At 52.4% G+C, this 11673-nt stretch overlaps 5 protein-coding genes across 5 annotated transcripts; 3 read left to right on the top strand and 2 right to left on the bottom strand.

Moving 5' to 3' along the window:
- Positions 1–31: 31 nt before the first annotated feature.
- On the top strand, positions 32–1315 carry ALTATR162_LOCUS3070 (uncharacterized protein; the record flags this gene model as incomplete). The annotated part of the gene is made up of 1 exon (XM_043310676.1): positions 32–1315. The coding sequence occupies one exon, from the start codon at positions 32–34 to the stop codon at positions 1313–1315; it is 1284 nt and encodes a 427-aa protein (XP_043166611.1).
- Positions 1316–1745: 430 nt separating this feature from the next.
- On the bottom strand, positions 1746–3249 carry ALTATR162_LOCUS3069 (uncharacterized protein; the record flags this gene model as incomplete). The annotated part of the gene is made up of 3 exons (XM_043310675.1): positions 1746–2780; positions 2831–2894; positions 2945–3249. 3 exons carry the CDS (start codon positions 3247–3249, stop codon positions 1746–1748), a joined length of 1404 nt encoding a protein of 467 aa, XP_043166610.1.
- Positions 3250–3485: 236 nt separating this feature from the next.
- Positions 3486–4858, top strand: ALTATR162_LOCUS3068 (uncharacterized protein; the record flags this gene model as incomplete). The annotated part of the gene is made up of 3 exons (XM_043310674.1): positions 3486–3527; positions 3585–4013; positions 4064–4858. 3 exons carry the CDS (start codon positions 3486–3488, stop codon positions 4856–4858), a joined length of 1266 nt encoding a protein of 421 aa, XP_043166609.1.
- Positions 4859–5520: 662 nt separating this feature from the next.
- ALTATR162_LOCUS3067 (uncharacterized protein) lies at positions 5521–7507 on the bottom strand (the record flags this gene model as incomplete). Its single annotated transcript, XM_043310673.1, has 4 exons — positions 5521–6285; positions 6353–7177; positions 7232–7323; positions 7387–7507. The coding sequence occupies 4 exons, from the start codon at positions 7505–7507 to the stop codon at positions 5521–5523; spliced, it is 1803 nt and encodes a 600-aa protein (XP_043166608.1).
- A 768-nt stretch (positions 7508–8275) lies between these two features.
- On the top strand, positions 8276–10675 carry ALTATR162_LOCUS3066 (uncharacterized protein; the record flags this gene model as incomplete). The annotated part of the gene is made up of 6 exons (XM_043310672.1): positions 8276–8422; positions 8479–8670; positions 8721–8808; positions 9590–9721; positions 9771–10196; positions 10245–10675. 6 exons carry the CDS (start codon positions 8276–8278, stop codon positions 10673–10675), a joined length of 1416 nt encoding a protein of 471 aa, XP_043166607.1.
- Between the last annotated feature and the right edge of the window lie 998 nt (positions 10676–11673).

The following is an 11673-nucleotide window of genomic DNA, read 5'->3' as shown; positions in this document are numbered from 1 at the left end:
AGAAGGTAATATATAAAGCACGGCATACAAGATGCGATCTTCACTTCTCTCAGCCATTGCCTTGGCAGCAAACGCAGCTGCGCAAATCACCTTCCAAAACAGCAGCGGCACGATTTTGCGAACTGACTCTGGATCCTACGGCCCCGAGATAGAAGAATACCACTACTACTACTCGCAATGGCCCATAGGACTCGCCATCTCCTCCACCGGCCGTTTCTTTGCCACCTACACACGCGGCAGCTACGCATACACACTGGGCGAAGTCGTCAACGAAACAGCAGAAATACCATACCCATCCGCTGGGCTCAACCTCCCCGTTTCCCAGTTAAACACGAGCTGGAATGGCATCCCCTTCGGTAGTGGAAACAGTACTGGGTTAATCAGCGTACAAGCACTATACATCACCCCGGAAAACTCCAGAAGACCCGAAACACTCTGGGTAGTAGACACAGGTCGACCCACCATTATGGACTCAACCGGCGCACCATCAATGCCATATGCACAACCCGGCGGCCCCAAGATCCTTGGTATCAATCTAGCAAACGATAGCGTATACGCGACCTACACTTTCCCTCCCATTGTCCACTTCCCAGATTCCTACATGAACGATATCCGCTTCGACCTGCGTCCCAATACTACGGCATCTGGATCTGGCGTTGCATACATCGTCGACAGCAGCGACGAAGGACGTCCCGGTTTCATCATCTTGGACCTAGGCACGGGCGAGAGCTGGAGAAGACTCACACAACATCCATCTACATTGCGTGTAGACCGTGACGTACCTTCATACCAAGGCAACCCATTCTACCAACGCACAATCGGCCAGCCTATCCAAACGCTACGGGAAGGACTCGATGGAATACAAATTAGTCCCGATGGCTCAACGATTTACTACAGTCCCTTGACATCGGATTATTTGTATTCCATCCCTACTGCGAATCTCCTTACACCTTCCTCGGACCCTCTCGCCGAGATCATGGCGGCGAACAACGTAACTAATCTCGGTCAGCGCGGCGGAAACGCAAATGGCTTCGAAGGCGATAACAACGGGTTGATATACCAGTGCATGCCTGAGCATAATGCGATTTATGTTTACGACCCAGAGACGCTGCGCACGGAGCCTTTTGTGAGGGATCCACGCATTATTTGGCCAGATGGAGCGAGTGTAGGCGAGGATGGGTATTTGTATATGAATATTAATCAGTTGCCGTATCAGCCGAACTGGAACGAGGGCGTTGATGGGAGAGTGTTTCCGGGGGCGGTGTTGAGGGTTAAGCTGCCGAATGGGGGAAGAAAGATTACGACTTTGGGCTGAGGGGGTTCGGATGGACAGGCTTAAAAAAGGAGATTGATATGATGTTAGACGACTGGCACAGAGCATGCTATCAGGTTGTGAAGTATTCAAAAGCATCAAACAAGTACATCATTTCAATGATAATATTTCCATTTGTTCATCTTACCGAACTCATGCGTCGTGAGCTACATGTCTGCGCAGTGAAGACTGTATGTAGGCATACCATATACAGCTGGATACGTTCATCCATGAGATAGAGAAAGAAACTTTTGTCCCAAACCCGGTAGAGGTATCAAAGCGATGACCGTAGAAATGTAGTAATCCTTCAACGCCGCCAAATGCAATAACATTCCGTAAAGTAGATGATTGAGATCCTTTCAGATTAACAGATCGACTCCATAAAGTGACATGGGTGTCGTAAATGCACAAGAGATGAGAGAAGAAATCATCTCTACTCATCCTGCTTGATCTCAAGCTTGCTCTTCTTGGGGCTGCCCTGGGGCTCGCCGTCGTCGGCCTTGCGCTTGTTGGAGGTGTCCTTGACAATGGGAACGCCGTGAGCGTCGCGCTCAATCTCCTTCTTGTCCTCCTTGTGGCTAGCGCGGTCGTCCTTGCCGTCCTTGAAGCGGTCGCGACGCTTGTTCCAGTCATCGGCGTCGACGGAGCCGTTTGAGTCGCGGCGTCTGCGGGGAGAACGGGAACGGTTGCGGTCACGGCGGTTGTCGCGACGGTCGTTGCCACCACGTCCACCGCGTCCACCGCGGCCCTGACCACGACCTCCACGACCTCCTCCACGGCCGCTGCGGCTGAAATCTCCGTTAGCCTCGCGCTGTGCCTTGCGCTGCTGATACTTCTCCTCCTCGGTCAACTCCCAGTCGGGCTTGATGCCCTTCTCCTGGCACTTCATGACAATGTACTCCTTCTTGCCCATGGTGACGAGGTCGTTGCCGTTGAACTTGGGCGCGGGGTCAAGTTCAAGGAACTGCTTCTGAGAGTCCTCGGAGTCGAATTCGACAAAGACGCTGCCCTTCCAGGCGCCGTCGTTCTCGCGACGCTTGCGGATCATGACTGCGCCGTAGGGACGGAAGAACTTCTCGAGTGCGATCTGGCCGGCCTGGTCTTCGCTGCCGAAGCCCTTGACGTAGGCGCTTCGCTCCATGTTGTTGGATGAGTTGTTCTTCAGGCGGTAGAAGAGCTCCTCCGTGGTAGGGGGGTTCTTGTCGTCGCCGTCCTTGGTGGGAACGGAAAGCGGCTCCTTGCGCTTGACAGCCTCGCTGCCAGCCTTGCTGTACTCGCCATCGTCGACGACATCGAGGTCGTTGCTGTCGCGAAGTGCTTTTACGACAGCGGAGTATGGCTTGAAGTGGCGCATGCGCTTGAAGGTGCAGATGTGGTTGATGGAAACAGGTGTGTTCTTGGGGCCTTCGAGCACCTTGAACATGTGCTCGTCGGTCGCCAAGTTCTGTGCAGAGAAGTAAAATTCAACCTTGGGACTGTTAGTAATGCGGATCATGGGTTGCAAACTGGGAGTCATACTTGGGCGCGGATCTCGTTGGGGTCGTCGGACTCGGGAAGATCATCAAACTCTTGGTTGTTCTGCCTGCGCAAAGATTAACCCTGGAGGACACAAAGTCGAACAATTGAGCGCACCTCTTGTTACGGTTGTCGCGGAAGTTGCCTCGGCCACCGCGACCTCCTCGACCTCCGCGACCACCCTCGCGGCGGTCGTTGCGACCGGATCGGTCTTCGCGGTCGTTGCGACGGCCGTTCTTGTCCTCGGACTTGCCATTGATTTCCCACTTCTCCTCGCCGTTCTCGGCCTTGGAGGCCTTCTCCTCTGGCTTGGAGTCGGTAGTCTCAGTCTTTGAGTCAGACTTGACGTCGACTGCGTTCTCAGTCTTGGAGACTTCAGCGGGGTTGGCGGCTGCCGCAGCAGTAGTCTGTTGGTCTGCCATGATTAATATGTGTGCAGCTTGAGTCGCGTATGTGAGTAGAAGCTGCTAAAGGCGGTTTCAAGGTTGCGACAAAGAGGTTGGTGGTTGTTGAAGAGAAAAAGGTTCCAGGTGAGAGATAGCTATGGTTCCTAGTGGGGAATTTTCGATGCAGGCGGGCACGGGCCTCTATCCAGATTTACGTTCGCCGCGTGGGCCGCTATTGTAACAATATCACCAATTCTTGATCCGCCCTCACCATGCCGAGGAAGAAGCCGAGGTTCCATTCGCTGAAGAAGCTGGTATGCTTGCTATTGTTCGAATCGGGTGTGCATGGGTGGTAGACTGACACTCTGCAGAATGTCCGCCAGAACTGGTCGCGGTGGTCATTATACGCTCTATCACAACTCAAGGCTCCAAACGTCACCACTCGAACATACTTCCAGCAGAAATGGACTGCCAAGGCATCTACAAGAGCATACCATGGCGAGCACATACGGGAGAAGAAGTGGAAACACATGTTCAAGCGGAACCTGCCAGCAGTAGTGGCCATGGACCATAGATATCTTGCTCGACACGATGGTTCAGAACAGGCAGCTGGGCGAGGAATGGGTGCAGATTCACCGGAAAAGGCTCGCACACCGCCGATGACACCATACATGCAGATGGCGTATTACCCATTGGAGAGGAGACTGGACACGGCCATCTTCCGGGCGCTATTCGCAAGTAGTGTCCGACAGGCGAGGCAATTCGTTGTCCACGGCTTGGTGAAGGTCAATGGCAAGAAGGTATATCAACTCTCGTATCCTGCAAGTAATCGCACCTGACTCGAATGCAGATGGTCTACCCCGGCTACGCACTCAACCCAGGCGACATGTTCCAAGTCGACCCCTCGTCCGTCATGTTCGCGACCGGCGCCCCAAAAGAACGCTCATCAACCGCACGTCGCATCGCCAAAGAGAAGGCAGCCGCCCGCGCTGAAGCCCGCGAGCAAAACGGCGGACAGACGCCCAAGCAACCGAAAGATGACGACTTCGCTGTCACCCAGTCCACGCGCGAAGAACCCACACCCACCGAGCTAAAGAAGCAGCTACAAGACTTGATGGAGCAAGTCGACGGCGTCCTAGCCGAAGACGTCAAAGCAAAGGACAAGCAAAAGTTCCGCGCCTTCCGTCAAAGTGTTAAGAAAGCGATAAGTTTATGGCGCACCGCAAACCCAGAGACAATCTCCACACTCGACACGCAATTCGACTTCCTCAAGAACCAGATCGCCGAGCGCTCTGCTGCCCTCGAATCCTCCTCTGCCAAAGACGCGTCTGCCGCTGAACCCCTCATCTCAGAAGAAGACCAAGCACGTCTTCGTTCCGCCTTTGAGAAACTCAGACTAGAGACCGAGCACACATCGGCATGGAACAGGCGCGATGCTCAGGCGCCTTATGCGACGCCCTGGCGGCCTAGGGACTACATGAGTGCGTTTGCGTTTATACCACGGTATTTGGAGGTTAACCAGAACATCTGCGCTGCTGTCTATCTGCGGCATCCAGTCGCCAGACAAGGTTTGGCTGAGGTACCGACGCCGTTCCATATCGAGACGGGTCAGTTGGCCTTTAACTGGTACCTGCGGAACCGGTAAAAGGATGTCATGTGTTTGTACGTTATGTAGATAGACCGCTCATGGCGGAACTGAATTGCAGTTGTATAACATATTTCACATTTCATGCATCGCAAACTTCGACAAGCATGATTAGTGTTCATTGTTTGAATTGGTTGATATTACAGACTTTGCTGATAATGCAAGTCACATGCTTACAACTAATGGCCATGCGAGACGCTTCCTGTGCCTGTGTACGTTCTCCGCCTAAGCCAATAGGCTTGATATTATACATGAGGACGTGAAAATTATTAGTGGGTGGTATCCTCTAGCCACCTGTTGATCAAGACAGTAGTCCTGTATCAACATTGCTTCCAGAGAAGCTGGTAATATCACCAAAGCCATGCTGACTGTGAGCTGCTCCTTACGCCGAACCGACGAAACGCCTAAATCGTGTGCAAAAATACCAAGCAAGAAGTCTGTTTACAAATCAAAGAATGTTTGAGAGTGAAAACACGAAGAGCCACGTGCTGCATCGGTTTGCGCCGTGAGTATGAACGTGCGGGCAAGTGCAACCTCCTACGAGCGTGGACTGAGGAAGTGTGTATCTATGCGAAGGGTCGGAACCTTCACATGATGGGTACCGGGTATGAAGAGCCAAAGACGGTTTGGTATGCCATTTGCAGGCAGTAAGACTCGTAGCCTCAGTCAGCATCCGACTCTTCGTCCAGTGTTAATATGCTGACAGGGTATCTGAGCGTTTCCGCGCTCGGCCTGGGGCTTACGTCGACAACACTACTGTCGGGTGTCCAATGCGAGCTTTGTTCGGATGTGGTAGACGCAGTCGTGTATTGCCTAAAGCCGTTGGCTACAACGTCGGACGCCTCGAGGTCCGATTCGTAACTCGGAGGCTCTGTGGGCGTGCCTGAGCGATAACTTGGTAAGCTGTCTGTTCGGGAAAGCGGCCTTGAAGGGATCTCAGGTAGTGAGGTAGGTGGGTAGGTCGATGCTGTAGAGAGGGGCGAGTATGGTGCTTGCGGCCGTTGACGTTGACAATCGCAAGGTGTATGGTTGATGGCCCTGCCCTCTTCGGCGTCTCTTACAAGATCGTTCACCACGTCATGTGCAGCTCTCAGCTGCCTGATCTCTTCCTGCATCGCATCTTCGAGCACTCCCTCCTGTTCTGAGATCAGCGCCCGTTTTTCCTCGTAATCTGCGATGCGTTGGTTGTCTCGTCGTGCCCAATTGCCGCGCCACCAGCTGCGCCATGCGTGTTGTCGAGCTGCCCGGCGATAGGCACGGGCATTGAGGCGTTCTTCACGAGCGGCGGCGCGCTCGGTCCTTGTTCTCAGGCTGCTGCACTTGTGCCGGATTACGGCCACAAGGCAGCCACAGCAGAGAACACCCAAAGTGATCTCGAGGGCGAGAGAATAGGGAGACGTCTTGGTTGGCCGAGGTGGAAGTTCATTCTATGCAACGTCAGTATTAGATACTTACTATTCATCTTCGATAGGAGAGATCAAGGAGGTCACATACTGCTTTCGCCTCGTATACGTGAGGCGTTGGCGATCCAACCTTGAGGTGGTCTCCAGACATCTGTGCTACCTGTGCAGCATGACCATGTGCCTGCGCGAACACTTCCTCAGGACTACCCATGTCTTTCGATGAGTGGCTGGGCTTGAAGTGGAAGGACACAATCTTCCAAGCGCCGTGAGCTTTGTGGGCAATAGTCTTGATGATGCACGAGATCCCGTCACATTCACCCAACTCGTGCGACAACTCCTGCGCTTCTTGCCTAAGGCGCGAGTGGATCTGCTTCTTTTTTTCGGCAATGAGAGATTGGATGGCCTCAAGTTCAATCTCAAGAACCTTCAACTCGCGGATCTCGTCTTCGAGTGATGGAACTTTTCCCTCCCCTTTTGAGGTTTGGTTGGTGGTGAATAGGGCGAGACGCAGAGACTGAGGCGGTTCACGCCAGGATTCAGCTACCTCCTTGTTACTCGCAGAGGGGTTGGGGACCGACTCAAGCCTGAGCAAGGAAGGAGGTGATGTTTGTTGTTTGAAGGAGATGGTAAAACCGGAAGGTCTGTCGATGGGCTTGCCGTCGATGGCCTTGATGTTGACTGTGACTACCTGTGCAGCTTCCGTTTCCTCAGTGGCGTGAAGACAAGCCGTCTCCCATTCGAGATCCAAATCGCGCTGCAGAAACCATTCATTCTGTGTGAGATCGGTGACGCCTTGGTAGGAACCGGAACCAGATGCGAAGTCGCCGTTCCACTCTTGGGGAAGATAAACTCCGTTTAGGGTAATGTTGGAAGAACCGCAAGCTTGATCCTGGGCATGACTTGTGAAGCTCAAGATCTAAGGAACGTGAGCGGGTGGGATGGTATTTAGGTGCCTGAGGGTGGGCCTTACCAAAGACTCGTCATCTTGGCCCGTGTGATCGTGGCCAAGACAGCCAGTGCAGGGGACACTGAAGGTAGCTTGCGCGTAGTTCTGTTGAAGGTCTAGCAAAGTTCAGCAGCTGCCTAGGGATGGCAAATGTGGAATGGTATAAGAAGAATGCGCACCTAGCTGCAAGAGGTTTCCGTTTGGGCGAGCAACCTGACGCTCGTGTTGAGGTATGACGGCGGCGAGTACAGGTGCCACCCACGCGCAAGCTGACAACACTTTGGACTTGAAAGAACGCATATTGGAAGCAAAGAAGAACACGGTTTAAACCGAGCAAAAATGCGAACAGCGCACAACAACGCCGGCCCGCAAAGAGAGCGAAGTTTGGCGGGTTATGGGACAGATGTTCCCAAAGGTTCGAGGATCAGGCACCAGTCGAAGGGCGTTTTGGTGTATAAGGGCGCGGCGCTGCTAGTGGCTGCTGTCAGCGTGAGCGTGGCTTAGACGTCTGCTCACGATTCAGCTGCCAGCACTATGCATAATGCAGCGTGGTGAAACACTGGGATACGGCATGTTTGAGCGAGAATGCGAAAGTGTGTACTGTGTATGCGATTGTGGTTGCGATAATATCCATGATTACCCACAACCCGGCGAGGCTCATCTAACATGATGGTTGCTGCGGTTCTCGTCCTTGCTTCCGAGTACCTGATGAAATGCACACGCGTGATATCTGCTTTCAACACGACCTGGCCCAGTGAGCAGATACTCTGAGCATCGCGTACTGCAACCATCAAAAGCAGCTGAACACGTATGAGTTACGAACATGGCATATGTCACATGCATCAGTTCAGTGTTGGCAGTGCTCATACAAGCGCAGCAGAAGAATATCACACATGGGCAGGCCCAGTTCGCTCTGAGATAAAGCGCTTAGCAGTGTGTCTGCTCTATTAGCTGTATGCTGGGTGAATCCATGTGGATGGATGGAGGTGCTTGGTTGCACTTCGTAGGGCTGGCTGCCAAGATTCTGTGGTCCAAGCTTTCGCGGCCTGCGATGCAGTGAGGGAGATCATGTTCACTAACCCAACTACGTATCCCGCCCTTGTTTCCACTCACCACGAGGGATCTCTCCAACAGCGTCGCGACACTTACACTGTACCTGAACTACCGGGACATAGCACCGGATCTATCCGCAGAAACCCACAGCGCGACAATATGGTACGTCACCTCATTCACCAACAGCTCTCGCACCTTTCGACTGACTTCGGACGTAGCTTCCACTGGGCCTTTTGACGGCCGCGACTGGCCACCCCATGCTGGTGGAATTGAAGAGTGGCGAAACTCTGAACGGCCTGCTTGTCAACTGCGACACATGGATGAATCTCACATTAAAAGAGGTTGTGCAAACGAGTGCGGACGGTGACAAGTTCATGAGATTACCAGAGATCTACGTTCGCGGAAGCACAGTCAGTGTGCAATGTTCTTTACTTGGTGGGCTCTACTGACAAGTACCTAGATAAAGTACCTTCGAGTGCCGGACGAGATCGTCGACGTCGTAAAGGAACAGCAAGCCAAAGATCAAGCGAATCGCGGTGGCCGAGGAGGTGGCATGCATGGGCGAGGAGACCATCGGGGCGACCGTGGTGGAGGTAGAGGCATGAGGGGCCGAGGACGCGGTCGCGGAAGAGGAGGGGGCGGCGGAGGTGCTTGAAGCTGGACTTATACCCCACTGCAGCGGCAGCCAGCGCACGCGATACTTGTACAGATAGCGGCGGGTTGATATCCGACCGTCGACTACAAAGCAAGAATACAGAGGAGCGAAAGGGCACCACTGTGGACCGTCGAGTTGAGCAGACTGCTTTTGATGCTGCAATGGAACAGGACCTGTCCCGGGTGTCGACTTCAGCGAGAGCAGCATCGTCTTCCCCATCCGGCCGTACCTTTATACTCAATACTCGTCACTCCTCTGCTCAGCAAGCATAGAAGAAGGTCCGCTACTCTGAGCACAACCTGAAGCTAGCGACCTGACACAAATAGGTGTTAGCATATTAGCCAAAAGGAAACCTTGTAGCGACAGGTACATAATCGTTGGTTTCATCTCCATGCTTCTTAGCCGTAGTGACACAAGTACCCGAATAGCTTGGTGGCCCGGCGAAGTTGTACGTTAATGCGGGGCACTCCTTGCTTCCCGAGCTTGCGAGACGGCGTAGTTGTCTGCTCCGGCGACTCTCCGTCCGCGCCTTTCCATAAGACTTGCGCCGCAGCCAACACACATCCGACGCCTCAAACTTCATTCATTAGCTTTTTGTTCTTATCTGGTAGTCTCTCTCTACCTGTACAAGAAGTTTCTTGTTTGCCTACACCCACATCCCTTACCTACTCTAGGTCCGGACATCTCTCTTGCAGATACATTGACGTTCACCCTCGAATCCCCTACCCTAATCACCGCAATGACAAGCTTCACCATCTCTGATAGCCAACTCGATGAGTTGAAAGGCCAGGCAGCTGTCATCACTGGTAGAACACCATGTTCATATATCCTATACAACCCACTCACGCACAGCAGGAGCATCTTCAGGCATAGGGCTTGCAACTCTCCGAAGAATCATCAAGCATGGCGGCAAGGTCTTTGCTAGCGACGTCAACCCGCTTCCTGAGCCCGAAGCATCATCCGTCCCTTTCTTGAAGGCTGATGTCACCTCATGGAAAGAGCAACTCGACGTTTTCAAAGCGGCAGAACAGAAGTACGGAAAGATCGACCACATCTTCGCGAATGCCGGAATCGGAAAAACAATGAGCTTGTTAGACGATGGTGTCGATGAAAATGGCGATTTGCTTCCGCCTACGCTGAACACAATTAACATCAACTTGATCGGTGTGTTATACACAGTGAAGTTAGCCATACACTATCTCAAGAAGAATCCGAATGGTGGCAGTATTGTCATGACAGCATCGGGATCAAGCTTCGCGAAACTCCCTGCTGAAGATTACAGTATGTCTCACTAAACCACACAAAGGCTCAATGCTAACAAACATCAAGCCACAGCCAAGCATGGCGTTCTTGGACTTCTACGGGCTCTGGAACCCCAGCTCTACCCCAAGCTTCCAATCCGCATCAACGCCGTCGCCCCGTCCTGGACCGACACAGCGATTGTGCCGCGCGCGATTGTCGCTGCACTAGGCGAAGACAGCGTACAGTCGCCAGATGTCGTTGCTCGCTCTGTTGCTGTGTTGATGGCAGATAAGGAGCGTCATGGGGAGCTGGTATACAGCAATGTAGGCAAGTTTGTAGAAATGGAAAATGGGAAGACGGGTTACCATGCTCTTACACAGCAGATGCTGGAGGGCGCTAATGATGAAGAAAAGAAGGACTTGTTGGCTGCTGAGCAGAGAGTAAAGAGTGTGATGAAAAAGATGTCAGAGAAGGAGAGACAGCACCATACAAACGGCGCTTCGGTGGCTGTTGAGTAGGTATCGGGGCTATGGTAATGTGTTGGGAATGATAGCTAGCTATATGTGAATTTTGAAACGGCGCTTTTGATCTCCCTAGCTGTTTGTTCGCATGCGCGTGGATCGATACATACCTGGATACCATGCCATTCTCGTGGTCTGTACGATAAACCACATGCAGGTGCGCATTAGCGTGTGACACGGCTGCCAACTACTGAACCCAGACTACCTTGGAGAAGTCTTCGCTACCGGATTCCGTGAGACGTATTGGTCAAACAATCGCTTCGAGGTTACAGTTGATCTAGACAAAGTCACCCAAGTTAATGCTCTGGATGTCTTTCTGTCTACTGGGGCGATCCCGCACACGATTGGATCCTTGCACGACAAGTACGTTTGCACTCCCTGAACAGAGATAAGGATCAGAGCTGACTTGTGGCAGGAGAATGTCCACAACTCGAAGCATAGTATGGAAAGTATCTATTTCGGTAGAGGAGAAACTGCAGTACATCATTATATTCCCCGGTCAGCTCTTGACGAGCTAGGATGCTTTCGTGAGCTACTTCTTCATCGTTGCAAGTTCTGATGTGTTTTGCACTGGTTCGACAAAGCAGGAGAACATGTGTATGATGACAACGGCCAGCCTAAACAAAAAGCTTAGGGAAGGGCAGCAGTGTATTGTGTATTGCGAAAAGATGGCGTTATTTTGGTACCTCTAATGCGCTGGCGGTGGCGTCAACTCTGGTACCGGAACGCATGAATGTAGAAGACAGGGATCTCTATCAAACGGCATCGACTTCAGAAGCCGCTGTCTGTATGGTAGTTGTAAGATTAACAATGTACAAAGCACATATATCGGATTTCGAACATCTGTTTATACAGCACACCATTCTATTGTGCCGTTTCACTGCATTAGAAGATGAATGCTTCGTCACTTCGAGGCTCCGCGAGTCTTTGTAGATCGAGAGTAAGGCGAAGGTGAACAGCATCTGTCCCTATCGACAGCATGGTAAGAGCCAAAT

This window comes from Alternaria atra (genome assembly GCF_907166805.1).
Source record: "Alternaria atra isolate CS162 genome assembly, contig: 22, whole genome shotgun sequence".
NCBI classification, from domain to species: domain Eukaryota; kingdom Fungi; phylum Ascomycota; class Dothideomycetes; order Pleosporales; family Pleosporaceae; genus Alternaria; species Alternaria atra.
The sequence above is the reverse complement of the archived record's forward strand: the minus strand, read 5'-3'. Positions and strand labels throughout refer to the sequence as shown.